Here is a 27,083-nt window from a genome sequence, read left to right as displayed (position 1 = left end):
TTAGAAGGATACGGGCCAAACACGGGAAGGTGGGACTTATGACGATGCGGCAGCAAGGGACAAGTTGGGCTGAAGGGCCTGTTTGCGTGCTGTATGACTCTATGACTAACAGGGTGTTTGGGAAAAATAAGCTGCTGCAGGAGTCTGAAGAAGGGTCTCGACCCGAAAAGTCACCCATTCCTTCTATCCAGAGATGCTGCCGGTCCCATTGAGTTACTCCAGCATTTTAAGTTCCCAATGTTGGGGGAGTCCAGAACCAGGGGCCACAGTTTAAGAATAAGGGGTAAGCCATTTAGAATGGAGACGAATAACACTTTTTCACACAGAGAGTTGTGAGTCTGTGGAATTCTCTCCATCTGCTATGGTGGGATTCAAATATATCTCGAGATAAAGGTCCAGAACCCTGATAGTCCAGTCATTTAATCACTCTGCCATTTCCCTTGAAGGTTATTAGCCATCTACTTTGGTAAAAAAGTAACAGGTGAACATCTAAAGCAGGGTAGACAAAAATGCTGGAGAAACTCAGCGGGTGCCTCAGCGGTGGAGGCCGATACTTTCAAGAAAGAGATAGATAGGGCTCTTAAAGATAGCAGAGTCGGGGATATGAGGAGAAGGCAGGAACGGGGTACTGATTGGGGATGATCAGCCATGATCACATTGACTGGCGGTGCTAGCTCGAGGGGCCGAATGGCCTACTCCAGCACCTATTGTCTATTGTCTATCTGCAGGACAGAACCAAACTCTTGACGTGATATTGTTCTGCTAGTTATAATTATACTACAAGTCTGAGAAAGCAGTTCTTCCCTTTCAAAATTAATCCAAAATGTGGAAGGTGTTTCAAACTATGCCTGAATATAAAGCCCATGAGCTAGCTGTCCACCTGTCACATTTTAAGTATTGCAAGCTAAACTACTGACAGCTTACACATAATGAGCAAGTTTTAACTTTCTGAACATCCAGCATAAGTAAATTTAAATCAAAGTCTTCACATTGTTAATAATAAAGTGATCCAGAAACTAGGAGATTATAAAACAAGGACGCACTTTGAAGCAAAAAGCGCTAATTGAAGGATTTTCTTTACCCTGAATGGGAAAAATTCGCATTTTCATTTTCCTATTAAAAATCATAGAACATCTACATGGTAAATGGTAGGGAATTGAAGAATGTAGGTGAACAGAGGGATCTGGGAATAACTGTGCACAGTTCCCTGAAAGTGGAATCTCATGTAGATAGGGTGGTAAAGAAAGCTTTTGGTGTGCTGGCCTTTATAAATCAGAGCATTGAGTATAGAAGTTGGGATGTAATGTTAAAATTGTACAAGGCATTGGTGAGGCCAATTCTGGAGTATGGTGTACAGTTTTGGTCGCCTAATTATAGGAAGGATGTCAACAAAATAGAGAGAGTACAGAGGAGATTTACTAGAATGTTGCCCTGGTTTCAGCAACTAAGTTACAGAGAAAGGTTGAACAAGTTAGGGCTTTATTCTTTGGAGCGCAGAAGGTTGAGGGGGGACTTGATAGAGGTTTTTAAAATGATGAGAGGGATAGACAGAGTTGACGTGGAAAAGCTTTTCCCACTGAGAGTAGGGAAGATTCAAACAAGGGGACATGAGTTGAGAATTAAGGGACTGAAGTTTAGGGGTAACATGAGGGGGAACTTCTTTACTCAGAGAGTGGTAGCTGTGTGGAATGAGCTTCCAGTGAAGGTGGTGGAGGCAGGTTCGTTTTTATCATTTAAAAATAAATTGGATAGTTATATGGATGGGAAAGGAATGGAGGGTTATGGTCTGAGCGCAGGTATATGGGACTAGGGGAGATTATGTGTTCGGCACGGACTAGAAGGGTCGAGATGGCCTGTTTCCGTGCTGTAATTGTTATATGGTTATATGGTTATCACACATCTTATCTTGAAGGATAAATTGCCTCCATAATATGTCCTCCATCAAAAGAAAAAAAACAGTAACAGGTAATCTAAAGCAGGGTAGACAAAAATGCTGGAGAAACTCAGCGGGTGCGGCAGCGAAGGGAATAGGCAACGTTTTGGGCCGAAACCCTTCTTCAGACTGATGCAGGGTGGGGGGCCGGGAAGAAGAAAGGAAGAGTAGGAGCCAGAGGGCTGAGGGAGAGCTGAGAAGGGGAGGAGACAGCAAGGGCTACCGGAAATTGGAGAAGTCAATGTTCAGGCCACTGGGGTGCAGGGGTTCCCAACCTTTTTCATCCCGTCTATCCCTGGCAACTTTTCGAAAGTAATTTTCCCCCCACCCTGTTTTATTCAGTAGTTTCAGTTGACACTTCTAATATAATAAAGCAACCGACAACGGGGACATTTTTAAATACTGTTTTTAACAAATCCAGAATCACCACATTTACCCCCTGGGTAAATTTACCCAGGTTGGGAACCCGTGATCTACAGTGTAAATGCAAACTGCTGGAAATACCTAATGCAGGTCCACCACTGATATTCCAGCACCCTTGGCTCCAGCCCCTTTCTGGATTATCCGTTTTGCTGGACCAACAGAGGTCACTGCCTTGGGGCGGCTGAGATACCGGCCCGCAAAGTCGGCTGTGGAGGGTCGCTTATTAGAACGGATCTGCGGGCTCTGGCCGGGCCAGAGTTCCAGAGCCCTGGCCACTGGCGGCAAAATTCAACCCGCCGATTGGCTTCGGGAATTGGCTTTGCGAATGGATCTGCCGGTTCCGGCCGGGCCGGGGTTCCATTGCCCGGCCACAGATGGCATATATATGATCCGCCGATCGGCGTGGAAGTCCCAATTAGATCGAGATCGAGGGGGGGAGGGGATTTTGTCCAGATTACAGAAGGATCTGGATCATCAGTTACCGGAAAATCGGTGGTGGACCTGTAATCTTATTTCCCATCCCCTTTTGGTTTCCATACAATGCATAGAAAAATTAATTAATGTTTAACAATTAGTTCTGATCTCAGAGCTCAAGAGATAGAATGGAAATGGAGTTCAATCCAGCCAAGTGTAAGAAAGTCAAAGAAAGTTGAGGTCAAATGTAATGGGCCTGTCCCACTTAGGCGACTTTTTAGGCAAGTACAGGAGACGATGCAGTCGCCACTTGGTCGCCACATGTTCGCGGGTGGTTGCTGGGGAGTCGCCTTCATGGTCGTGAGGATTCCCCGCATTATGGGAACTAGTCGCGGCCTCATTATGGTCGGCACAAATTTTTCAACATGTTGAAAAATTAGCGGCAACCAGAATGAAGTCGCCATGGAGAGTAACGAGAATTCTTGTGCCATAGGTGGGTCGCCAGGAGGTCCTAGTGCGTTGCCAGGAGGTCGAAGGTTCTCTTAGGTTCTCGTAGCTTCTTAAAAGTTGTCTCCACTCCTTCTCCCCCCCCCCCTCCCCCCCACACTGTGCTTTAGCTGTGTTAATTACAGCGCCAACCTTCCTGTTCATCGTGGCGTGTGTCTGTATCACATTGACTTTGCATATTGTGAATTTCACTCAGATAGCGCTCCCCCCACTTGCCCTGTTCCCCGCCTGCATAACGGGCTGTTGAAGGAAGCAATGTGTGTGTGTTTGTGTTTGTGTTCCACTCTGACAGTCGCCGTTCCAGTTGCCGGTTTTTCAGGCGACTGCCGGCAACTTGACAGTCGCTGGCAGTCGCCTGAAAAATCGCCTAAGTGGAACAGGCCCATAAGAAAAGTATGCAGTTAATGACTCAACCCTCAACAGCATTGATATACGGAGGGACCTTTGGTTCTGGGATTCTCCCCCTGAAAGTGGCAAGACATGTGGACAGAGTGGTAAAAAAAAGACAAATGCTTGCATTCATCAGTCAGGAAATCATATTGCAGCTTCATAAATCTTTGGTTAGAACGCATTTGAAGTTTTGTGTGCGGTTCAGGTCGTAGAAGTGATAATCACCTCATCCACAGACCACAGTCTGTCCGTATTGGTGGAAATATGTCATCCTCGATAACAATCAGCACAGGAGCACCTCAAGGCTGTGTGCTCAGCCCCCTGCTGTACTCACTCTATACTCAGGACTGTGTAGCTGGACATAGTGTGAACTCCATCATCAAGTCTCCGACGACACCACTGTTGTAGAACGAATCACTGATGGTGATGAGTCAGAGTATAGAAGTGAGATCGACCGACTGACCAAATGGTGCCAGCACAATAACCTGGCTCTCAACACCAGCAAAACCAAGGAACTGATTGCGAACTTTGGAAGGGGTAGGATGGGGACCCACAGTCCCGTTTATATCAATTTATATCTGATGGTGGAAAGGGTCAAGACCTTCAAATTCCTGGGCGTGCATATTTCCGAAGATCTTTCCTGGTCCCAGCACACTGATGCAATTGTAAAGAAAGCACATCAGCACCTCTACTTCCTGAGAAGATTACGGAGAGTCGGTATGTCAAAGAGGACTGTCTCGAACTTCTACATGTGCACAGTAGAGAGCACACTGTGCTTCGTGGTTTGGTTCGGCAACTTGAGCGTCCAGGAGCGGAAAAGAATGCAGAAAGTTGTGCCCAGTCCATCATCGGCTCTGATCTCCCCACCATCGAAGGGATCTATCGCAGTCGCTGCCTCAAAAAGGTTGCCAACATCATTAAGGACCTACACCATCCTGGCCACACACTCATCTCTCCGCTACCATCGGGTAGAAGGTACAGGAGCCTGAAATCTGGTACATCCAGGTTTAGGAACAGCTACTTCCCCACAGCCATCAGGCTATTAAACTCGCCATCAAACAAACTCTGAACTATAACAGCCTATTGCACTTTATCTGTTTATTTAAGTGTGTGTCTATGCTATATAGACACACTGAACTGTTCTGTATTTATGCTTACAATACTCTGTTGTGCTGCAGCAAGCAAGAATTTCATTGTCCTATCTGGGACATATGACAATAAACTCTCTTGACTTGACTTGATTGCCACATGCAATCTGGATAAATTATACTATACCCCAGTACTTGAATTGAATTGAAATGAATACTTTATTATCAAATGTGACAAGTCACAGTGAAATTCTTTCGCTTGCATACCCAAGGTATGCAAATAGTCGCCCATACAGGGCGCTGACAAAGTTACAAATCCCCCCACCCCTCGCCACTTCCCCCTTTGTTCTTATAGACAATAGACAACAGGTGCAGGAGTAGGTCATTCGGCCCTTCAATCTATGATCATAGCTGATCATCCACAATCAGTACCCCGTTGCTGCCTTCACCCCATATCCCTTGACTCCGCTATCTTTAAGAGCTCTATCTAACTCTGTCTTGAAAGCATCCAGAGAATTGGCCTCCACCGCCTTCTGAGGCAGAGAATTCCACAGATTCACAACTCTGGGTGAAAAAGTTTTTCCTCAACTCTGTTATAAATGGCCTACCCCTCATTCTTAAACTGTGGCCCCTGGTTCTGGACTCCCCCAACATCGGGAACATGTTTCCTGCCTCTATCGTGTCCAATTCCTTAATAATTTTATATGTTTCAATGTAAATTCCAGTGTATACAAGCCAGTCGCTCCATTCTATCAACATATGACAGTTCCACCATCCCAGGAATTAACCTCGGGATCCCAGGAAACACCCCCCCAACTCCACCTCCCCCTCCCCCACGTAAGGTCCCCGTTGCCCATCCCCGTCCCTCAAGGCAGTGCCCTCAGGCCACATCCTCCTTTGTTCCTTCCCTGTTCAATCTGCCAGTACAATCAAACATAAGTAAAAGGATTGATTAGATTTGGCCTGAGGCAGCACACAAAGAGTCATAGGGTTTCGACCCGAAACGTTGCCTATTTCCTTCGCTCCATAGATGCTGCCTCACCCGCTGAGTTTCTCCAGCATTTTTGTCCACCTTTGATTTTCCAGCATCTGCAGTTCCTTCTTAAACACAAAGAGTCATTACATTTCCAGTAGACAAAAATGCTGGAGAAATTCAGCGGGTGAGGCAGCATCTATAGAAGCTGTCTCACCTGCTGAGTTTCTCCAGCAATTTTGTCCACCTTCGATTTTCCAGCATCTGCAGTTCCTTCTTAAACATTACATTTCTGGTACCTATTTGTAGCTTTCAAGTTTAATTTGTTTAGTTTAGTTCAGAGATACAGCGTGGGAACAGGCCCTTCGGCCAACCAAGCCCATGCTGACCAGCGATCCTTCTACACTAGAACTATCCTGCACACTAGGGGCAATTTACGATCTTTATCCAAAACCAATTAACCTACAAACCTGTACATCTTTGGAGTGTGGGAGGAAACCGGAGCACCCGCAGACAACCCACGCGGGCACGGGGAGAACGTACAAACTCCGTACAGACAGCACCCGTAGTCAGGATTGAACCTGGGTCAGTGCCGCTGTAAGGCAGCAACTCTACCGCTGCCTTTAAGTATCAAGTTCTTAAAAATATCAAGGTTTATCTTGGCCTTGAAGGCCGGTTGTCCTGGCGGTGGCACTGGGTTGTTGTTGCAGGGGGTCGGCCTAGCCTGCCGTGGATTCTTGAGATGAGATAAGAGGTGGCATTCTGGATTATACTCCTTCTCCTCCTCCTCTCAAAGCCTCTTGGCTCCAAGCCGGCAATCATGATGCTGTTGCTATGGATATTTGTATCCTGTATCATCAGTGGAACTACAGCACAGAAAGAGGCCATTGAACAGGAGCAGAACATCTGGAATGTTCTGCCAGATAGATCAGCCTGAACCTTCCACTGAAGGCAGGAGCCTCCAACGCCAATCTGGACTGTTTCAGATAGGCACATGAATATGCAGAGAATGGAAGGATATGGATCTTGTGGAAGCAGAAGGAGCATTTAGAGAAGTACATGGATAAAGTCATACAGGGTGCAAACAGGTCCTTCGGTCCAACTTGTCTACTTTAACCAACATGTCCTGTGTACACTAGTCCCACCTGCCTGCACTCATACCATAACCCTCCATTCCCTTCTCATCCATATGCCTATCTAATTTATTTTTAAATGATACCAACGAACCTGCCTCCACCACTTCCACTGGAAGCTCATTCCACACCGCTACCACTCTCTGAGTAAAGAAGTTCCCCCTCATGTTACCCCTAAACTTCTGTCCCTTAATTCTGAAGTCATGTCCTCTTGTTTGAATCTTCCCTTTTCTCAAAGGGAAAAGCTGATCCACATCAACTCTGTCTATCCCTCTCATCATTTTAAAGACCTCTATCATGTCCCCCCTTAACCTTCTGCGCTCCAGAGAATAAAGACCTAACTTATTCAACCTTTCTCTGTAACTTAGTTGTTGAAACCCAGGCAACATTCTAGTAAATCTCCTCTGTACTCTCTCTATTTTGTTGACATCCTTCCTATAATTGGGCGACCAAAATTGTACACCATACTCCAGATTTGGTCTCACCAATGCCTTGTACAATTTTAACATTACATCCCAGCTTCTATACTCAATGCTCTGATTTATAAAGGCTAGCATACCAAAAGCTTTCTTTACCACCCTATCTATATGAGATTCCACCTTCAAGGAACTATGCACGGTTATTCCCAGATCCCTCTGTTCAACTGTATTATTCAATTCCCTACCATTTACCATGTACGTCCTATTTTGATTTGTCCTGCCAAGGTGTAGCACCTCACATTTATCAGCATTAAACTCCATCTGCCATCTTTCAGCCCATTCTTCCAAATGGCCTAATGTAGACTTTGGAAATCCTCTTCATTATCCACATGATCCACATGATCCACATCTTGGTATCATCTGCATACTTACTAATCCAATTTACCACACCTTCATCCAGATCATTGATGTACATGACAAACAACAAAGGACCCAACACCGATCCCTGAGGCACCCCACTAGTCACCTGCCTCCAACCCGACAAACAACCATCCACCATTACCCTCTGGCTTCTCCCATTCAGCCACTGTTGAATCCATCTTGCTACTCCTGCATTTATACCCAACAGTTGAACCTTCTTAACCAACCTTCCATGAGGAACCTTGTCAAAGGCCTTACTAAAGTCCATATAGACAACATCCACTGCTTTACCCTCGTCAATTTCCCTAGTAACCTCTTCAAAAAATTCAAGAAGATTAGTCAAACATGACCTTCCAGGCACAAATCCATGCTGACTGTTCCTAATCAGACCCTGTTTATCCAGATGCTTATATATATTATCTCTAAGTATCTTTTCCATTAATTTGCCCACCACTGAAGTCAAACTAACAGGCCTATAATTGCTAGGTTTACTCTTAGAACCCTTTTTAAACAATGGAACAACATGCGCAGTACGCCAATCCTCGGGGACTATTCCCGTTTCTAATGACATTTGAAATATTTCTGTCATAGCCCCGGCTATTTCTACACTAACTTCCCTCAATGTCCTAGGGAATATCCTGTCAGGACCTGGAGACTTATCCACTTTTATATTTTTCAAAAGTGTCAGTACTTCTTTTACTTTGAAACTCATAGTATCCATAGCTACTCTACTAGTTTCCCTTACCTCACATAATTCAATATCCTTCTCCTTGGTGAATACCGAAGAAAAGAAATTGTTCAATATCTTCCCCATCTCTTTTGGCTCTGCAGATAGCTGTCCACTCCGTCTCTCCAATGGACCAATTTTATCCCTCGTTATCCTTTTGCTATTAATATAGCTGTAGAAACCCTTTGGATTTACTTTCACCTTACTTGCCAAAGCAACCTCATGTCTTCTTTTAGCTATTCTAATTTCTTTCTTAAGATTCTTTTTACATTCCTTATACTCCTCAAGCACTTCATTTACTTCATGCTGCCTATAATTATTGTAGATCTCCCTCTTTTTCCGAACAAGATGTCCAATTTCCCTTGAAAACCAGGGCTCTTTCCACTTTTTACTGTTTCCTTTCAACCGAACAGGAACATAAAGATAAATATGTCCGATTAATTATTCGCAATGGGACATTTAAAAACAATGAAAATCAGCCTCAATGCGATCAAGGTGATGTTGGTGGCAGGGCCTCAGGATACATCTTGTAGAGGTCTAGTTGCGGCTTCCAGCCCCATCTACTTGTCATGGTCATACAGCACGGAAACAGGCCCTTCGGCCTAACTTCCCCATGACGATCAACAAACCTCTCTAAAAATCCCTCCTATCCATGTACCTGTCCAAATGTCTTTTAAATGTTGTTCTAATATCTGCCTCAACTACCTACTCTGGCAGCTTGTTGCATTTACTCACCACTGTGTGTTTGTGAGTGTTTGTATAGATAGATAGATTAATTGATTAAAAATGCATTTGCCCCTCTTAAATCTTTCCCCTCTCACTTTAAACCCATGACCCGTGGTTCTTGATTTCCCCAACTCTGGGTAAAATATTCTGTGCATCTACCCTATCTATTCCACTTGAGGGATGATTGCAGAACTAACACCACCAAGGTAGGCACAAGGAACTGCGGGTGCTGCAATCTTGAACGCAAAGTGCTGGAGTAACTCAGCAGGTCGGGCAGCGTCACTGAATTGAATTGAATTATCCTTTATTGTCATTCAGACCTTTCGGTCTGAACGGAATTTCGTGCCTTGCAGTCATACATATAATAAAATAACAAAAACACACAATGAACACAAATTTAACATCCACCACAGTGAGTTCACCAGGCACCTCCTCACTGTGATGGAAGGCAAAAGTCTTAAAGTCACTGTCTCTGCCCTCCTTGTTCTCCCTCTGCGTTGAGGCGATCCAGGCTTCCGTTGTTGTGACCCCGCCGGGTGATGGTAAGTCAGTCCCGCGGCTGAATCCGAGCTCGCGAACGGACCGGTTCAAACTCCGCGGCCCGGGGTGGTCGAAGCTGCCGAAGCTGCTGCCCTCCAGTCCAGCGGACGCAGCTGTTGTTGCGGGAGCTCTGGAAAAATAGGTCACCAACCTGTGACCTGCGAGCTCCCGACGATGTCGTCCACTGGGCCCGCGGCCGAGCCCCCGAATTCAGGTCGCCGCCAGAACGCCGGAACGCCGCCACACCCCCGAAAACCGGGGCGCTGCCAGAAAGCCGGAATGCCGCCACAGCCCCGAAGCCGGGCCGCCGCCACCGGAAAGCCGCCACACCCCCGAAAGCCGGGCCGTCGCCAGAACGCCGCCACAGCCCCGAAGTCGGCCAGCCTCGCGCTGGTAAGTCCTGGCTGGCTCTGCCAGCTCCGCCATTAGGCCTCAGCGCAGACGGAGAGAGGGGATACGACATGAAAAAGTCGCATCCCCCCAAAGGAAGAGACCAAAACCGTGTTTCTCACACCCGCCCCCCACACATACACAACCTAATGAACTAAAATGTAACTAAAACAGGACAAAAGAAAATAACAAAAAACAGACGGACTGCAGGCGAGCCGCAGCTGCCAGGCAGCGCCGCCACGTCCGGACATACGGATGAGTCTGATGAAGAATCCTGACTTGAAACGTCAGCCTCCCAAGAGATGCTGCCTGACCCGCTGTTCCTCCAGCACTTTGTGTTCTTACACTTCAAGGTCATTGGTAATAGCCCTGTCCCACGGTACGAGTTCATTCCAAGAGCTCTCCCGAGTTTAAATAAAATCAAACTCGTGGTAAGCACAGAGAATGAACGTAGCGGGTACGTCGGAGCTCGGGGACGTCTCTTAGAGGCTAGTAACGCTAACGGCAGGTACTCGGGAAGACTCGCTAACGGCAGGTAAGCACGGGAAGACGCGTGAAGATTTTTCAACATGACTACTGAGCTCGCACAGCGGTGGTGATGAGTGTAGATAGAGGGTCAGATCAAGCACTATCCAGTCCTTTGTCACTGATCCTCTAAACTTTTCAGAGTAAGTTTCCATACATCCAATAATGTCACTTCTATAAAGTAACTTTAAAATTGAATTCTGATTAAAAATCTGTGCCCTAAGTTTCAGAACAAGTTGAGTGCATTATGCCGACAGTATTTCTCTCATGACTGCATGATGCTACCCACCTGCTGTGTTCTGCATTTTCTCTGGATTTGCTTCAATGCTAATAATCAATGGTTTCCAGATCAGTTGTTTTCAAAACCTATCTAACTATCCTCTTTGACAGCTTGGGCAATTGAAGGAGGTCTCCCCACACATCTGAGCTTCTATTGCCTGCTTTCCAAAACAATACATTTTAATAATTACATTATCGTGCAATTGAAATAAAAACACTAACAAATAAAATACCAGTATTCCTGACTGGCCACATAATACATGGGTAAGTGTCAGGAAATTAATGTGCAGGGAGGAACTGCAGATGCTTGTTTATACTGAAGATAGACACAAAAAGCTGGAGTAACTCAGCGGGTCAGGCAGCATCTCTGGAGAAAAGGAATAGGTGACGTTTTGGGTCGAGACCCTTCTTCAGACTGAAGATGCTGTCTGACCTGCTGAGTTACCCCAGCTTTTTGTGTCAGGAAATTAATTTATTCCTAAACACATAAGAAATAGAACCAGGAAAAGCTCAATTCTCCCTCCCCCCCTCGAGCCTTCTCAATTCTGCAATAAGGTAACGGTTGATCTGTGCGTCAAATCTGCACTCCCCCCCCCCCCCTGATTTTCACATTCTCCGATTCCTGTAGTGCTGGGTTGCAGAGCTCAGTTTGAAAAACTAGGATGCAAATCATATTCAAAAAGGAATTGTTCCAGCAACGCTCATTTTAAAAGAGTTGCGGGTATATGCAGAAACGTGGAACTGCAGATGCTGGCTAACATACAAAAGGACACACAAGTTCTGGTGTAACTCAGTAAGTCATTTGTTCTATATATCTCTACATCACCGTCTATATCTCTCGTTTCCCTTTCCCCTGACTCCAGTCTGAAGAAGACCCGAAACGTCACCTATTCCTTCTCTCCAGAGATGCTGCCTGACCCGCTGTCCAGCACTTTGTGCCTACCTTCGGTTTAAACCAGCATCCACGGTTTCTTCCTGCACAAGTTAGGCAGAGAACATGGATAGGGGACGTTTTGGGTCAGGAATGTTCTTCAGACCTTTTGTATGCTTCTATCTATAGGTCTCCCTTCAGCTTCTGAGGCTCCAGAGAAAAGGAAGGTATAGCTGTTGAGATGTTTCCACGAGTGGGAGAATCATAAACAAGGGGACATAGTTACAAGACAAAGGGGCGATCATCCAAAACTGGTGTGAGAAGAAATTCCTTCTCAGAGGGCAGTGAATCACTGGAATTCTTTGCTTAAGAGGGTGGTGGAGGTCAGATCAATGAGACTATAGTACACAGGAGCAGGATTAGGCCTTTCGGCCCATCGAATTCGCTCCACCTTTCCATCATGGCTAATTTATTTTTTCCTCGCAGCCCCATTCTCCTGCCTTCTCCCATATCCATACCAGATATGTTTACGGTGCAGAGAGAGATGAATATTTTTAAGATCGGGGAAGTGAGAGTTATTGGGAACTGGCACAGCTGCAATGGTGAGGTTCGGCAAACCTCAGGATTGTTTTCTCGGCAGGCGGAAGGGAGATCTGATAGAGTCCCGACCTAAAAAGTCACCGATCCATATTCTCCAGAGATGCTGCCTCACCTGCTGCGTTACTTCAGCACTGTGTGTTCTTTAGAGTTGGGGGTCTTGTTGATTTTTATTAAGAAGAACGTTATACAAAATTGAGGACTCAAGAAGCTGCACATACTGGCATCCTGAGCAAAACACAAAGTGCTGGAAGAACTCAGCGGGTCAGGCAGCATCTGGGATGGGAATGAGTTTAGAAGTACAGCATGGCAATGGGTCCTTTGGCCCACCAAGTGTATGCTGACCATCGATCACCTGTTCATGTTGGCAGGGGACTTTCTCATCCACTCTACGAGGAGACTAGCTGGGACGAAGGGCCTGTTTCCAAGTTGTATTGTATTTTAAATTAAATTTGAACTAATGTTGGAGAGATTGAGATAATTATTTGAATAGGTAAAACAAATGGGGAGACACTGGTGCATGGGTACAACATCAATCATAAATTCTTCTCCAGGTAACACAGTATACTGACTGAAATATTGCAGTTCATTTTGTGTTTGTTAAGTGTAATCTCAGAATTCCACTCTTTGTTCACATGGTTTTCACAGTTCAATAATATAGCTCACTACACCACTTCAATGGCAGCTAGAGGCAGGTAGATAATAGACAATAGGTGTAGGAGTAGGTCGTTCGGCCCTTCGAGCCAGCACCGTCATTCATTGTGATCATGGCTGATCATCCACACTCAGTACCCCGTTCCTGCCTTCTCCCCTTATTCCTTGACTCCACTATCTTTAATAGCTCTATCTCTCTCTTGAAAGCATCCAGAGAATTGGCCTCCACCACCTTCTGAGGCAGAGAATTCCACAGATTCACAACTCTCTGGGTGAAAATGTTTTTCCTCATCTCCCTTCTAAATGGCCAACACCTTATTTTTAAACTGTGGCCCCTGGTGCTGGACTCTCCCAACATCGGGAACATGTCTCTAGCGTGTCTAATCTCTTAATAATCTTATATGTTTTAATAAGATGCCCTCATCCTTCTAAATTCCAGTGTATACAAAGCCAGACGCTCCATTCTTTCAACATATGACAGTCCCGCCATCCTGGGATTCAACCTCGTGAACCTACGCTGCACTCTCTCAATAGCAAAAATGTCCTTCCTCAAATTAGGGGACCAAAACTGCACACAATACTCCAGGGGTTGGCTCACCAGGGCCATGTACAACTGCAGAAGGACCCTCTTTGCTCCTGTACTCAACTCCTCTTGTTATGAAGGCAAACATGCCATTCGCTTTCTTCACTGCCTGCTGTACCTGCATGCTTACTTAGATTTAACCTCTCATTGATTGATTCAAAGATACAGCATTGAAAAAGACCCATCAATCGATCACCCGCAGGTCACGGGGAGAATGTGCAAACTCCGTACAGACTGCTCCCATAGTTAGGATCGAACCTGGGTATCTGGAGCTTTGAGGCAGCAGCTCGACCAGCCAAGAATAAATATATTTACACCCACAAAGTTGAGAAAAAAATATTTTTGAAGCTTCAGACAAACAATGGTGTTTGATCTAAATTCTCTGATCATGATAATGCTGGGATATAAATACCGGCTTTAGCTCCGTTGTGGCAGTTAATATTGACTCTGTCCTGTGGAATTGTACAACAGTAAGAAATGGTAAAAAAAAATCAAAATTGAGCCCGATATGATTGTACTGTTGTTGGAACAATACTGTACGAGAGTTGCGTTAAAAAATCTTTTGGATAGACACATGGAAGTGCAAGGAATAGAGGGATGTGGATCATGTACCGGGAGACCAGATCAGTTTAACCTGGCATCATGCTCGGCACAAACATTGTGGGCCGAAGGGCCTGTCCCTATTCTATGTTCTAATGCAAACCTGAAGCCGCTTCAATACATTTTCTCCGTAACGCTATACCGCTGTTACATCAAATATTTATCTCAATGTCATAGAATCATGCGTCGTAATGTTACACTCTTTATTTGTTTGGTTGCAGATGCATTAAACAGTGATGGTTTTAAGAAGCCCTTGCTCCCTTTGGCTCCATTGCAGAAGAAGGAGAAGACTATCCACTCGAGCCCTTCATCATCCAGCACAGAAACAGCCGAAAGTGTTAAATCTACTGGAGGGGAAGAGGCAGCGGCTGTAGAAGACTTTGCAGCACACGAGCAAGGAACCAGGTCCAAGTCTGAAGGAAAATGCACAGAAGATCAGACGCTCGTTGAAAGTCAGCCTCCCACATTGCCATTGACTAACCCCAGGTCCATTCCCAGGTTACTGTCTGATAAGTACAAGCCATGTCCTCCGCTCCCCTATGAGGAGCCGCCATGGGGAGGTTTAGCAGAAGCCCCCTACAGCTTTGAAGTCCTCAAGAATGGAGGCATAGCCTCGGTGATCAGTCTGAATCGGAAGAGCTTTTACGTCGTTGGGAGGCTTCCTACCTGCGACATCGCGCTCGAGCACCCCTCCATTTCGCGCTACCACGCCGTGGTGCAGCACAGGCCAGCGGCCGATGGGGAAATTGGCGCCGGCTTCTACGTTTACGACCTGGGCAGCACGCACGGAACGGTGGTGAACAAAGAGAAAGTGGAGCCAAACAACTACCACCGGCTGAAAGTTGGCCATGTTATTAAGTTTGGAGGGAGCACCAGACTCCTGATTTTACAGGCAAGTATGCAATCATTCAATGGTCACAAGCCAAGCGAGGCCATTGTGTCCACCCTAGCTTCTCCCAGAGCAACTCTTTAGTTCTACACCCAAGCTTCTCCGTACATAAGCGATAGGAGAAGAATTAGGCCGTTTGGCCCATCAAGTTTTTGGGGTGCTGGCCTTTATAAATCAGAGCATTGAGTATAGAAGTTGGGATGTAATGTTAAAATTGTACAAGGCATTGGTGAGGCCAATTCTGGAGTATGGTGTACAATTTTGGTCGCCTAATTATAGGAAGGATGTCAACAAAATAGAGAGAGTACAGAGGAGATTTACTAGAATGTTGCCTGGGTTTCAGCAACTGAGTTACAGAGAAAGGTTGAACAAGTTAGGGCTTTATTCTTTGGAGCGCAGAAGGTTAAGGGGGGACGATAGAGGTCTTTAAAATGATGAGAGGGATAGACAGAGTTGACGTGGATAAGCTTTTCCCACTGAGAGTAGGGAAGATTCAAACAAGGGGACATGACGAGAATTAAGGGACAGAAGTTTAGGGGTAACATGAGGGAGAACTTCTTTACTCAGAGAGTGGTGGCTGTGTGGAATGAGCTTCCAGTGAAGGTGGTGGAGGCAAGTTCGTTTTTATCATTTAAAAATAAATTGGATAGTTATATGGACGGGAAAGGAATGGAGGGTTATGGTCTGAGCGCAGGTATATGGGACTAGGGGAGAATACGTGTTCGGCACGGACTAGAAGGGTCGAGATGGCCTGTTTCCGTGCTGTAATTGTTATATGGTTATATGGTTATAAGTCTACTCCATCATTTAATCATAGCTCATCCATCTTTCTCAACCCCATTCTCCTGCCTTCTCCCCATAGCCCATAGTACTAATCAAGAATCTATCTATCTACGCCTTAAAAATATCCATTGGCTTGGCCTTCACAGGGCATCAGGTAAGTCGGGACGTTTTTTCCAGCCTGATAAAAAATGTCCACGAGTAAAAAAATAGACCCGAGTACCTACGGCTGGCATAACGAGCCGCTACAATATATCCACGGACTCCTACGGACTTGTTACGAACATTTTGCGAGTTTGAATCAAGGGGAAAACTTGGGAGAATTTGTGAATAACTCGGGAGAATTTGTGAATAACTCGGGAAAGTGGGACAGGCCCTTTACTGCGCTTATAGCTTCAGAGACCCGGGTTCGATCCCGACTACGGGTGCTGTCGGTGACCTGCATGGGTTTTTCTCTGTGAACTTCGGTTTCCTCCCACACTCCAAAGATGTACAGGTTTGTAGGTTAATTGGCTTGGTGTAAGTGTAAATTGTCCCTAGTGTGTGTAGTATCCTATTAGGGACAATTTACACTTATGCCAAGCCTTAATCTACACTTATACCAAGCGTTAATGTGCGGGGGATTGCTGGTCGGCCTGTTTCCACGCTGTATCTTTAAAGTAAACTAACTAAACTTGGGTCCCTCTGTTCCTCTGTTCCTGCCCTCCTTTGTGAACAACATGCTTTGTTCTATTTTGCCCTGCTCACTCTATCTTTCAGAATGCCTCATCTCTTATTACTTTCTGTCCTGTCTCAACTGTGACTGTTTGTTCACCAGCTTGTTTATATCGTGTGGCAATTTATCACTATCTTCTTCACACTGCGCAATGCTGCCCTGCTCCGTGTCGTCCTCAGTAGTTTACCAATAGATTCAGCTCCAGTGAAGGGCATGTATTGATAAAATCTCGCTCAGCCAGGATTGACACGGCTACATTCATCTGTACATCACCCTTGTTAGGAAGCTCCAGCTACAACATTCTGACAGAATCAAGATTAGCACAGAATCTCCCTGCCATGTTAGGCTTGATTGCATCTGGAAAAATGTGCTCAGAATATTAAGACAACCAGGTGCAGAGCAGACATTGAATCTTGTTAGCAGTGGTGAGAAAAATATATAACAAGAAATGTTTACTGCAGCCATGGCTTATTCTATAGACCAGTGACTGCTAGATTCAGGTAGATTTTCATCTTCACCTAGTCTACATTTTGTGCACACTGCCGAGTAGTGCTGGGTTCCACCATGCCCAGACAATACCAGAATGTAAGCCATATTAGTGCTGGAGTAACGCAGGCAGCATCTCTTACAACAGGTGACACAGGTCTGGAGCCTTTTTCAAACTGACAAATAGCATGTACTAGACTTTTGGGTCCCAGCTTCACACCTGGCACCAATGCATTGGTTTAGACTAGTATGGACATTGTGGGCCCTGGGAGTCAATGCCTGCTCAGCAATGTAGGTGGCAGCTCAGAAACTGCCAGTCTGACAGTATTACATACACAGTTATGCTGGAGTAAAGCTTAACTAGTGCGCTGGTCGGCCTGTTCTCCACAGCATGGTCAGGGCATCTACCTTTTTCCCTCTGTTGCCTCTGTTCCTGCCCTCCAGTGTGAACAACATGCTTTTGTTCTACTCACCTCTCCTCCCACACTCCACTTGGCTTGTCCCAATTAGGGCACTTATCATCTACACTTATAGCGTTAAGATTGCTGGTCTGTTTCTGTTTGGAAGCTTTCTGTCCTGGTGATCACCAGCGTCGTGGCAATTTATCACTATCTTCTTCACACTGCGCAATGCTGCCCTGCTCCGTGTCGTCCTCAGTAGTTTACCAATAGATTCAGCTCCAGTGAAGGGCATGTATTGATAAAATCTCGCTCAGCCAGGATTGACACGGCTACATTCATCTGTACATCACCCTTGTTAGGAAGCTCCAGCTACAACATTCTGACAGAATCAAGATTAGCACAGAATCTCCCTGCCATGTTAGGCTTGATTGCATCTGGAAAAATGTGCTCAGAATATTAAGACAACCAGGTGCAGAGCAGACATTGAATCTTGTTAGCAGTGGTGAGAAAAATATATAACAAGAAATGTTTACTGCAGCATATATTTACATGGCTTATTCTATAGACCAGTGACTGCTAGATTCAGGTACGAGAGCAGATTTTCATCAGTTATTTCACCTATTTTGTCTACATTTTGTGCACACGGGCAACTTGCTTCATAGAAGAGGGGTAGGGAGTAGATACATTTCTGCTGGACCAACATGTTCCACCATTCTGCCCAGACAATACAGAAGACCAGAATGTAAGCCATATAAGACACATAGTGCTGGAGTAACGCAGGCAGCATCTCTTACAACATGGATAGGTGACATTTCAGGTCTGGAGCCTTTTTCAAACTGACAAATAGCATGTACTAGACTAAGTGGGACCCGTTGGGTCCCAGCTTCACACGGGAGGGCTGGTCCCCCAACACAATATTCCACCTCTCCACCAATTCCAAGATTGCTGGCCAGTGTGGGAGGGATGGGGGGCTTTCTGGAGTACTAGCATGGGTGTTGTGGGCCGAAGGGACTGGTTTCCAGTGGACTAGTATGGACATTGTGGGCCAAATGGATTATTGGGCTGGCAGCTCAGTCACTCATGCCTGGCAGCTCAGCAACTCGTCTTGTAGGCTGGCAGCTCAGAAACTGCCAGAAATTCTGCCGAAAACAGGTGAGAGACTGTGAGAGAGAAGGGGGGGGGAGTGTGGACAATCAATTTTAGACATTTTCATATTTTTTTACAGTTGCAAAAGGCACACAGTTGCAAAAGGCAGTATAAAAATACATAAAGGGCACACAGGTCAGTATTCTCAGTAGGTAGACAAAAATGCTGGAGAATTTTTTTTTTTCAATTCAACTTTAATGTCATTGCACAAATACTAAGTATGGGTACAACGAAATGCAGTTTTGCGTCAGTCCGTAGTAGTAGTGCATATAGAAATTAAAAAAAAAGAAGATACAGAATAATCAAAAATACAGAATAATTAAACAATGGGGACGGAGGGACCGGAGAAATCTATCGGCGGGACTCCGAGTTCAGCAATGTGATGGTATAATTGTAGAAGCTGTTCCTCATCCTGCTGGTACGAGACCTGAGGCTCCTGTACCGTCTCCCTGATGGGAGGAGGGCAAACAGTCCATGGTTGGGGTGGGAGGGGTCTTTAATGATCTTCCCGGCCCGTCTCAGACACCATTTCCGGTGGAGGGCATCCATGGCAGGGAGCGGGGCACCGATGATGTGCTGCGCGGTTTTCACAACCCGTTGTAGTGCCTTCCTGTCCGCAACAGTGCAGCTGCTGTACCATACCGTGAAGCAGGTGGTCAGGATGCTCTCGATGGTACAGCGGTAGAAGTTGGTCAGTATCTGGGGGGACAGGTGAGCTTTCTTGAGCCTCCTCAGGAAGTAAAGGCGCTGCTGTGCCTTTTTGATCAGCTTGGAGGTGTTGAGGGACCAGGACAAATCCTCCGAGATATGTACCCCGAGGAATTTGCAGCTGGAGACGCGCTCCACCTCAGTCCCGTTTATATGGATGGGGGTATGACTGCCTCCTCTGACCTTCCTGAAGTCGACAATAATTTCCTTCGTCTTCTTGGAGTTGAGGACGAGGTTATTGTTGGCACACCAGGTTGTCAGGTGCTGGACCTCCTCTCTGTAGGCTGACTCATCGTTGTCACTGATCAGTCCTACCACCGTGGTGTCGTCAGCAAACTTAATGATGGCGTTGGATCCGTACTTAGGGATGCAGTCGTGGGTGAAGAGGGAGTAGAGGAGAGGGCTGAGCACACAGCCCTGTGTTCAGTGTTATAGTGGAGGAGGTGAGGTTGTTGACCCTAACAGACTGTGGTCTGTTGGTGAGGAAATCCAGTGTCCAGTTGCAGAGGGAGGTGGAGATGCCAAGTCCGCTGAGTTTGGTGATCAAGCTGGCGGGGAAACTCAGCGGGTGCAGCAGCATCTATGGAGCGAAGGAAATAGGCAAAGTTTCAGGCCGAAACCCTTCTTTAGACTGATGGGGAGTGGAGGGAGGCGGGGAGAAGAAAGGAAAAAGGAGGAGGAGGAGCCTGAGGGCTGAGGGAGAGCTAGGAAGGGGAGGAGACAGCAAGGGCTAACAGAATTGTGTGAATTCAATGTTCATGCCACCAGGATGCAGACTCCCCAAGCGGAATATGAGGTGCTGTTCCTCCAATTTACGGTGTTGCTCACTGGACGTGGAGGAGGCCCAGGACAGAGAGGTCGGATACGGAATGGGAGGGGGAGTTGAAGTGCTGAGTCACCGGGAGGTCGGGTTGGTTAATGCGAACCGAGCGGAGGTGTTCGGCGAAACGATCGCCAATGTAGATCAGCTGACATCTAGAGCAGCGGATGCAATAGATGAGGTTGGAGGAGATGCAGGTGAACCTCTGTCGCACCTGGAACGACTGCTTGGGTCCTTGAATGGAGTCGAGTGGGGAGGTAAAGCGACAAGTGTAGCATCTCTTGCGGTTGCAAGGGAAAGTGCCCGGGGAAGGGGTGGTGCGGGAGGGAAGGGAAGAATTGACAAGGAAGGAGCGGTCTTTGCGGAAGGCAGACATAGGGGGAGATGGGAAGATGTGGCGAGTGGTGGGGTCACGTTGGAGGTGGCAAAACTGACGGAGGACTATTTGTTGTATGTGACGGCTAGTGGGGTTAAAGATGAGGACCAGGGGGACTCTGCCCTTCTTGCGAGGGGGGATGAGGAGAGAGAGCAGTGTTACGGGGTATGGAAGATACCCTGGTGCGAGCGTCGTCTATAGTATGGGAGGGGAACCCCCGTTCCCTGAAGAACGAGGACATTTCCGATGCCCTGGTGTGGAACACCTCATCCTGGGAGCAGATGCGGCGTAGACGGAGGAATCGGGAGTAGGGGATGGAGTCCTTACAGGAAGCAGGGTAGGAAGAAGAGTAGTCTAGGTAGCCGTGGGTCAGTGGGTTTATAGTGGATGTCGGTCAGAAGTCTATCACCTGCGATGGAGATAGTGAGGTCAAGGAATGGTAGGGAAGGGTCGGAAATGGTCCAGGTGTATTTGAGTGCCTAATGGAAGTTAGTGGTGAAGCGGATGAAGTCAGTCAGTTGTGTGTGGGTGCAGGAGGTAGCACCAAAGCAATCGTCAATGTAGCGGAGGTAGAGGTCGGGGATCTGACTGGTGCAAATTAACTGGTGCAAACTGCAAGGTTGGCTGGTTGGGTGCCAACTCAATCACTTCCCCCTCCTCTCTTTAAATCCCCTGTGGCTTTTGTATAACATTTTATTATGTCATTATTTGGTTTAGCTTAGTTTAGAGATACAGCATGGAAACAGGCCCTTCGGCCCACCTGGTCGGTGTCGTCCAGTGATCCCCGCACATTAACACTATCCTACACCCAATAGGGACAATTTTTACATTTACCAAGCCAATTAACCTACAAGCCTGTACGTCTTTGGAGTGTGGGAGGAAACCGAAGAACTCGGAGAAAACCCACTCAGATCACGGGGAGAAGGTACAAACTCCTTACAGACAGCACCCGTAGTCAGAATCGAACGCGGGTCTCCGGCGCTGCATTAGCTGCAAGGCAGCAACTCTACCGCTGCGCCACTGTGACCACTCTTTTTCTTTGGAGTAAGTGGGCATTCTGAAAATTATAAGGAGAGAGAAAAGAAAGTGATGCTGATGCAGGAAAGGACACAGTGCTGGAGCAACTCTGTGGGTCAGGCAGCATCTCTGGAGAACATGGATAGGTGATGTGTAGGAACGGACTGCAGATGCTGCTTTAAACCAAAGATAGACTGCAGCGAGTATGAATTTCATTGTCCTATCTGGGACATATGACAATAAAACGCTCTTGACTCTTGATGTAAAAAGCTGGAGTAACTCAGCAGGTCAGACAGCATCTCTGGAGAAAATGAATAGGTTTCGGGTCGAGATCCTTGTTTTGTGTGGGGGCCCTTCAGAAGGGTCTTTGTTCTACGTTCTAAGGCAGTTAACAGCAAATTGACAGTGTGGGATCTACAGATCTGTACTTCTTTATGTTTTGCAAATCGCCTTAATTCTGCATCCTACAGTTGTACCAACACTGATTGTCCATCTCTTCCTGGGATCTTTTTGGTGGCAGAGGTCAGGAATTTGGGAGCACGTTGCTTGTTGTTTTTTGATCGTGCCTTAATTTTGTCTAGCTTGTAGATTACATTAAACATAGAAAGGTAAAAAAATAGGTGCAGGAGTAGGCCATTCGGCCCTTTGAGCCAGCACCAACATTCAATATGATCATGGCTGGTCATCCAAAATCAGTCCTCCATTCCGGCTTTTTCCCCATATCCCTTGATTCCGTTAGCCCGAAGAGTTAAATCTAACTCTGTCTTGAAAACTTCTTAAAGGTGCCCAAGATACTTCCTCCTACCACTATACTGGGTGTTAAAACAAGCTTACTAGTCTTGGAACTACAATACCAACATATCCCTCTACACCTATACCTATCTATACCTAATCGCCTTTTATTCCCGTCTTTAACACATCTTTCCCAGCCAACAATGGGTTTTTATGGACTCCACTCTTCCTGAGGTCATCTGTTGCCGGCCTTATTTTGTTCTGGCCTTCTCTATCTTTCAGTCTGAAGAAGGGTTCCGACCTGAAACGACACCTATCCATGTCCTCCAGCGATGCTGCCAGACCCGCTGTGTTACTCCAGCACATTGCATCCTTTTGTGTTACAGCATCTGCAGTTCCTTGTTTCTGCCTAATGCTGATGCAGAAATGATCTGGCCTTTGCTGAAGTGCTACACCTGCAGTTTTACTCTCTTTAAAGGGCCTGTCCCACTTTCACGACCTAATTCACGACCTTTTTTACTCGTGGACATTTTTTCATCAGGCTGGAACAAATGGCGCGACCTACTTGATGCCACGAGTACCTACGACTAGCATCACGACCTGCTACAACCTACCTACGACCTCCTACGACCTCGTGATGACCATGCTGCGAGTATGAGTCAAGGGCAAACTTGGCAGAGGTCGTGAAAGTGGGACAGGCCCTTTCGATGCTGATTTACCTCTGGTGCATTTATTCTACTCCACTATTTGCTCTTTTAACGAGGCTGGTTGGGAAATAGTAATGACAAATTACTTCATAAATTCTACTGAAAATTAAATGATTGTGTGTTCTCCTTCTCTTCTGTTCACCAAAAGAAACTAAAATATTTTAAATGATCATTAATTTTCAACCTTCACAGTAGCTATGCAATATAGGCTAACTTCTTGCTAATAGTAAAGAGAAAATGAATCACGGGTTCTATAAGGGAATTTCACCAATTTATAATTAATTTGTATATTCCAGTACCAACATCAGAACATTAACTACTAAACCGGAGTATATAGCGATTGTTTTATTATTGAATTTGTTATTAGAGCTGCACGGTGGCGCAGCAGTAGAGTTGCTGCCCTGAAGTGTCCGAAACCTGTGTTTGCTCCTTACTATGGGTGCTGTCTGTACAGAGTTTATACGTTCTCCCCGTGACCGCGTGGGCTTTCCCTGGGTGCTCTTGTTTCCTCCCATACTCCAAAGACGTGCAGGTTTGTAGGTTCATTGGTTTTGGTAAAAATGATAAATTGTCCCTAGTGTGTAGGATAGTGCGAGTGTACGGGGATCGCTGGTCGTCGCAGACTCGGTGGTCCGAAGGGCCTGTTTCCGTGCTGTTACTCAAAAAAAACTTTTTTAAACTGTTAATGTGGGCCAATGTGATCTAACTCTATTTTTTTTAATTTGCGAAACATCTACGAATGCAGGGGCCAGAAGAGGACGCAGAGGCAGAATCTGAATTTACTGTGACCGAGCTGAAGCAAATGAATCGGCAGCACGAGCGCTTGGAGAAAAGGATGCTCGGGGAAGACTCTGACGAGGACGATAATGCCAAGTCTGAGTCAGTAGAGCAGCCAAAGAAGCCTGTGGCCAAAGCTGTGTCTGGGTGCACATGGGGAATAGGTAGGTGCGGTCATCAGCCTTGTAGGGTTATCACGCCAAGTAGAGTTATAGAGCATGGAAGATAGACACAAAATGCTGAAGTAACTCAGTGGGACCATCTCTGGAGAGAAGGAATGGGTGACGTTTCGGTCTCCTTTTATAGAGCATGGAAACAGGCCCATCAGTCCAACTCGTCCGTGCTGACCTAGATGCCCATCGAAGCCAGTCCTATTTGGCCACGTTTTGTTCATGTCCCTCTAAATCTTTCCTAACAAAGGAACGGTGGTTTGGTGGTAGAGTTGCTGCCTTACAGCGCCGGAGACCCAGATTTGATCCTGACTACGGGTGTTGTCTGTATGGAATTTGTACGTTCTCTCTGTCACCGCGTGAGTTTTCTCCGGGTGCTCCGGCCTCCTCCCACATTCCAAAGACGTGCAGGTTTGTAGGATGATTGTTTTTTTGTAAATTGTCCCTCGTGTGTGTAGGACACTGCTAGTGTACAGGTCTGTGTGGACTCAGTGGACCAAGGGGCCTGTTTCCACGCTGTATCTCTAATCTAAATTAAACTAAAGCATGGAAACGACCCAAAGCCCAACTCATCCATGCTAACCAAGATGCCCATCTAAGTTTGTTTAATTTGGCCGCGTTTTGCCCATGTCCCTCTAAACCTTTCCTAACAAGTGATGTGAAGATTTAGATCAGTTGTAATCTACTTTACTTTAGTTTAGATTTTAATTTAGAGATACAGCATGGAAACAGGCCCTTCCGCCCACCGAGTCCATGCTGACTAGCAATCACCCCGTACACTAGCACTATCCTACACGCTAGGGACAACTTACAATTTTTACCGAAGCCAATTAACCCACAAACCTGTACGTCTTTGGAGTGTGGGAGGATACCAACAAAGTCACAGGGAGAACGTACAAACTCCATACAGACAGCACCGGTAGTCAGGATCGAACCCGGGTCTCTGAGGCAGCAACTTTACCAATGTGCCGCAACCTAATTTCATGGCTGTCTTTCAAGAAACGAAACAGCATACCTTTCCAAACTCTCAATCACTTCCCAGCACTTGGAACAGCTTGATTGAATGTTCAAAGATTTGGAATTGAAAAGTTTAATTAATCTCTACATTCCTGCCATTCAATACAAAGTCTTGGAGTAATTTAGCGCGTCAGGCAGCATACCTGGAGGACATGGCGACATTTTGGGTTGAGACACTTCTTCAGAATCTAAATCTGAAGAAGGCTCTTGACTCAAAGTGTTGCCTATCCATGTCCTCCAGCGATTATACCTGACCTGCTGAGTTACTCTGACACTTTGTGTCCTGTGTAAGATTCCAGCATCTGCAGTTCCTTGCGTTTCCATCTTCCCACCATTAAAATATGGTGTTGATTCCAACATCTGCAGTCTCTTGTGTCTCTATTTAAAACTGGCTGTTTGTTTCTCATTAACATTTGGCTCAGACCATTAGGAAGGGTGGATAGATCAAAGGAATTGTTGTAGGAATGAACTGCAGATGCTGATTTAAACCGGAGATCGACACAACATGCTGGAGTGAACTCAGCAGGACAGGCAGCATCTCTGGATAGAAGGGATGGGTGACGTTTCGAGACCCTTCTTCAGTATCAAGTAACTGCTGCGTTGCTCCAGCATTTAGTATCTAGACTAGAGGAATGCCTGGTTTAACAAAGTTGAAAAGAGGCGGCTGTAAGAGAATGAGAAGAAGTTGTTCATCTTCAGTGCATTCAGAAAGTATTCAGACCCCTTCACTTTTTCCACATTTTGTTATGTTACAGCCTTATTCTAAAATGGATTACATTCATTTTTTTTACCATCAATCTGCACACAATACCCCATAATAAAAATGCGAAAACAGGTATAGAAATTTTTCCAAAGTACTTAAAAAGAAATAACTGAAATTTCACATTTACATAAGTATTCAGACCCTTTGCTATGGCACTCAAAATTGAGCTTAGGTGCATCCTATTTCTATTGATTGTCCTTGAGATGTTTCTACAACTTGATTGGAGTCCACCAGTGGTAAATTAAACTGATTGGACATGATTTGGAAAGGCACACACCTGTCTATATAAGGTCCCACAGTTGACAGTACATGTCAGAGCAAAAACCAAGCCATGAAGAAATTGTCCATAGACCTCCAAGACAGGATTGTGTCGAGACACAGATCTGGGGAAGGGTATAAAACAATTTCTGCAGCATTGCAGTTCCTGAAGAGCACAATGGCCTCCATCATTCTTAAATGGAAGAACTTTGGAACCACCAGGACTCTTCATAGAGCTGGCCGCCCGGCCAAACTGAGCAATCGGAGGAGAAGAGCCTTGGTCAGGGAGGTGACCAAGAACCCGATGGTCACTCTGACAGAGTTCCTCTGTGGAGATGGGAGAACATTCCAGAAAGACAACTATATCTGCAGCACTCTACCAATCAGCCCTTTATGTTAGAGTGGAAGCCACTCCTCAGTAAAAGGCACATGACAGCCCGCTTGGAGTTTGCCAAAAGGCATGAGAAACAAGATTCTCTGGTCTGATGAAACCAAGATTGAACTCTTTGGCCTGAATGCCAAGCGTCACGTCTGGAGGAAACCAGGCAGCGCTCATCACCTGGCCAATACCATACCTACGGTGAAGCATGGTGGTGGCAGCTTCATGCTGTGGGGATGTTTTTCATCGGCAGGAACTGGGAGACTAGTCAGAATCAAAGGAAAGATGAACAGAGCAAAGTACAAAGAGATCCTTGATGAAAACCTGCTCCATATCATTCTGGACCTCAAGCTGGGGCGGAGGTTCACCTTCCAACAGGACAATGACCCTAAGCACACAGCCAAGACAACGCAGGAGTGGCTTCATGACAAGTCTGTGAATGTCCTTGAGTGGCCCAGCCAGAGCCCGGACTTGAAACCGATCGAACATCTCTGGAGGGATCTGAAAATAGCTGTGCATCGACGCTCCCCATCCAACCTGACAGAGCTTGCGAGGATCTGCAGAGAAGAATGGGGGAAATTACCCAAATACAGGTGTGCCAAGCTTGTAGCATCATACCCAAGAAGACTTGAGGTTGTAATCGCTGCCAAAGGTGCCTCAACATAGTAATGAGTAAAGGGTCTGAATACTTATGTAAATGTGATTTTTTTTTTAGTTTTTTCTTTTAAATTAATTTGCAAACATTTCTAA

At 46.0% G+C, this 27,083-nt stretch overlaps 1 protein-coding gene across 2 annotated transcripts in view; it reads left to right on the top strand.

Annotated features, from left to right (window-relative positions):
* The window catches only part of LOC116972961 (solute carrier family 4 member 1 adaptor protein), a 222,838-nt gene that overhangs the window by 20,036 nt on the left and 175,719 nt on the right, over positions 1 to 27,083 (top strand). For both annotated transcript variants that reach the window (XM_033020562.1, XM_033020561.1), the window contains 2 exons: positions 14,414 to 15,084; positions 23,715 to 23,910. In XM_033020562.1, the coding sequence (XP_032876453.1) occupies positions 14,414 to 15,084; positions 23,715 to 23,910 (867 nt within the window). The remainder of the gene's footprint in view (positions 1 to 14,413; positions 15,085 to 23,714; positions 23,911 to 27,083) is intronic.

This window comes from Amblyraja radiata, chromosome 5 (genome assembly GCF_010909765.2).
Source record: "Amblyraja radiata isolate CabotCenter1 chromosome 5, sAmbRad1.1.pri, whole genome shotgun sequence".
NCBI classification, from domain to species: domain Eukaryota; kingdom Metazoa; phylum Chordata; class Chondrichthyes; order Rajiformes; family Rajidae; genus Amblyraja; species Amblyraja radiata.
This window is presented reverse-complemented; position numbering and strand designations above follow the sequence as displayed.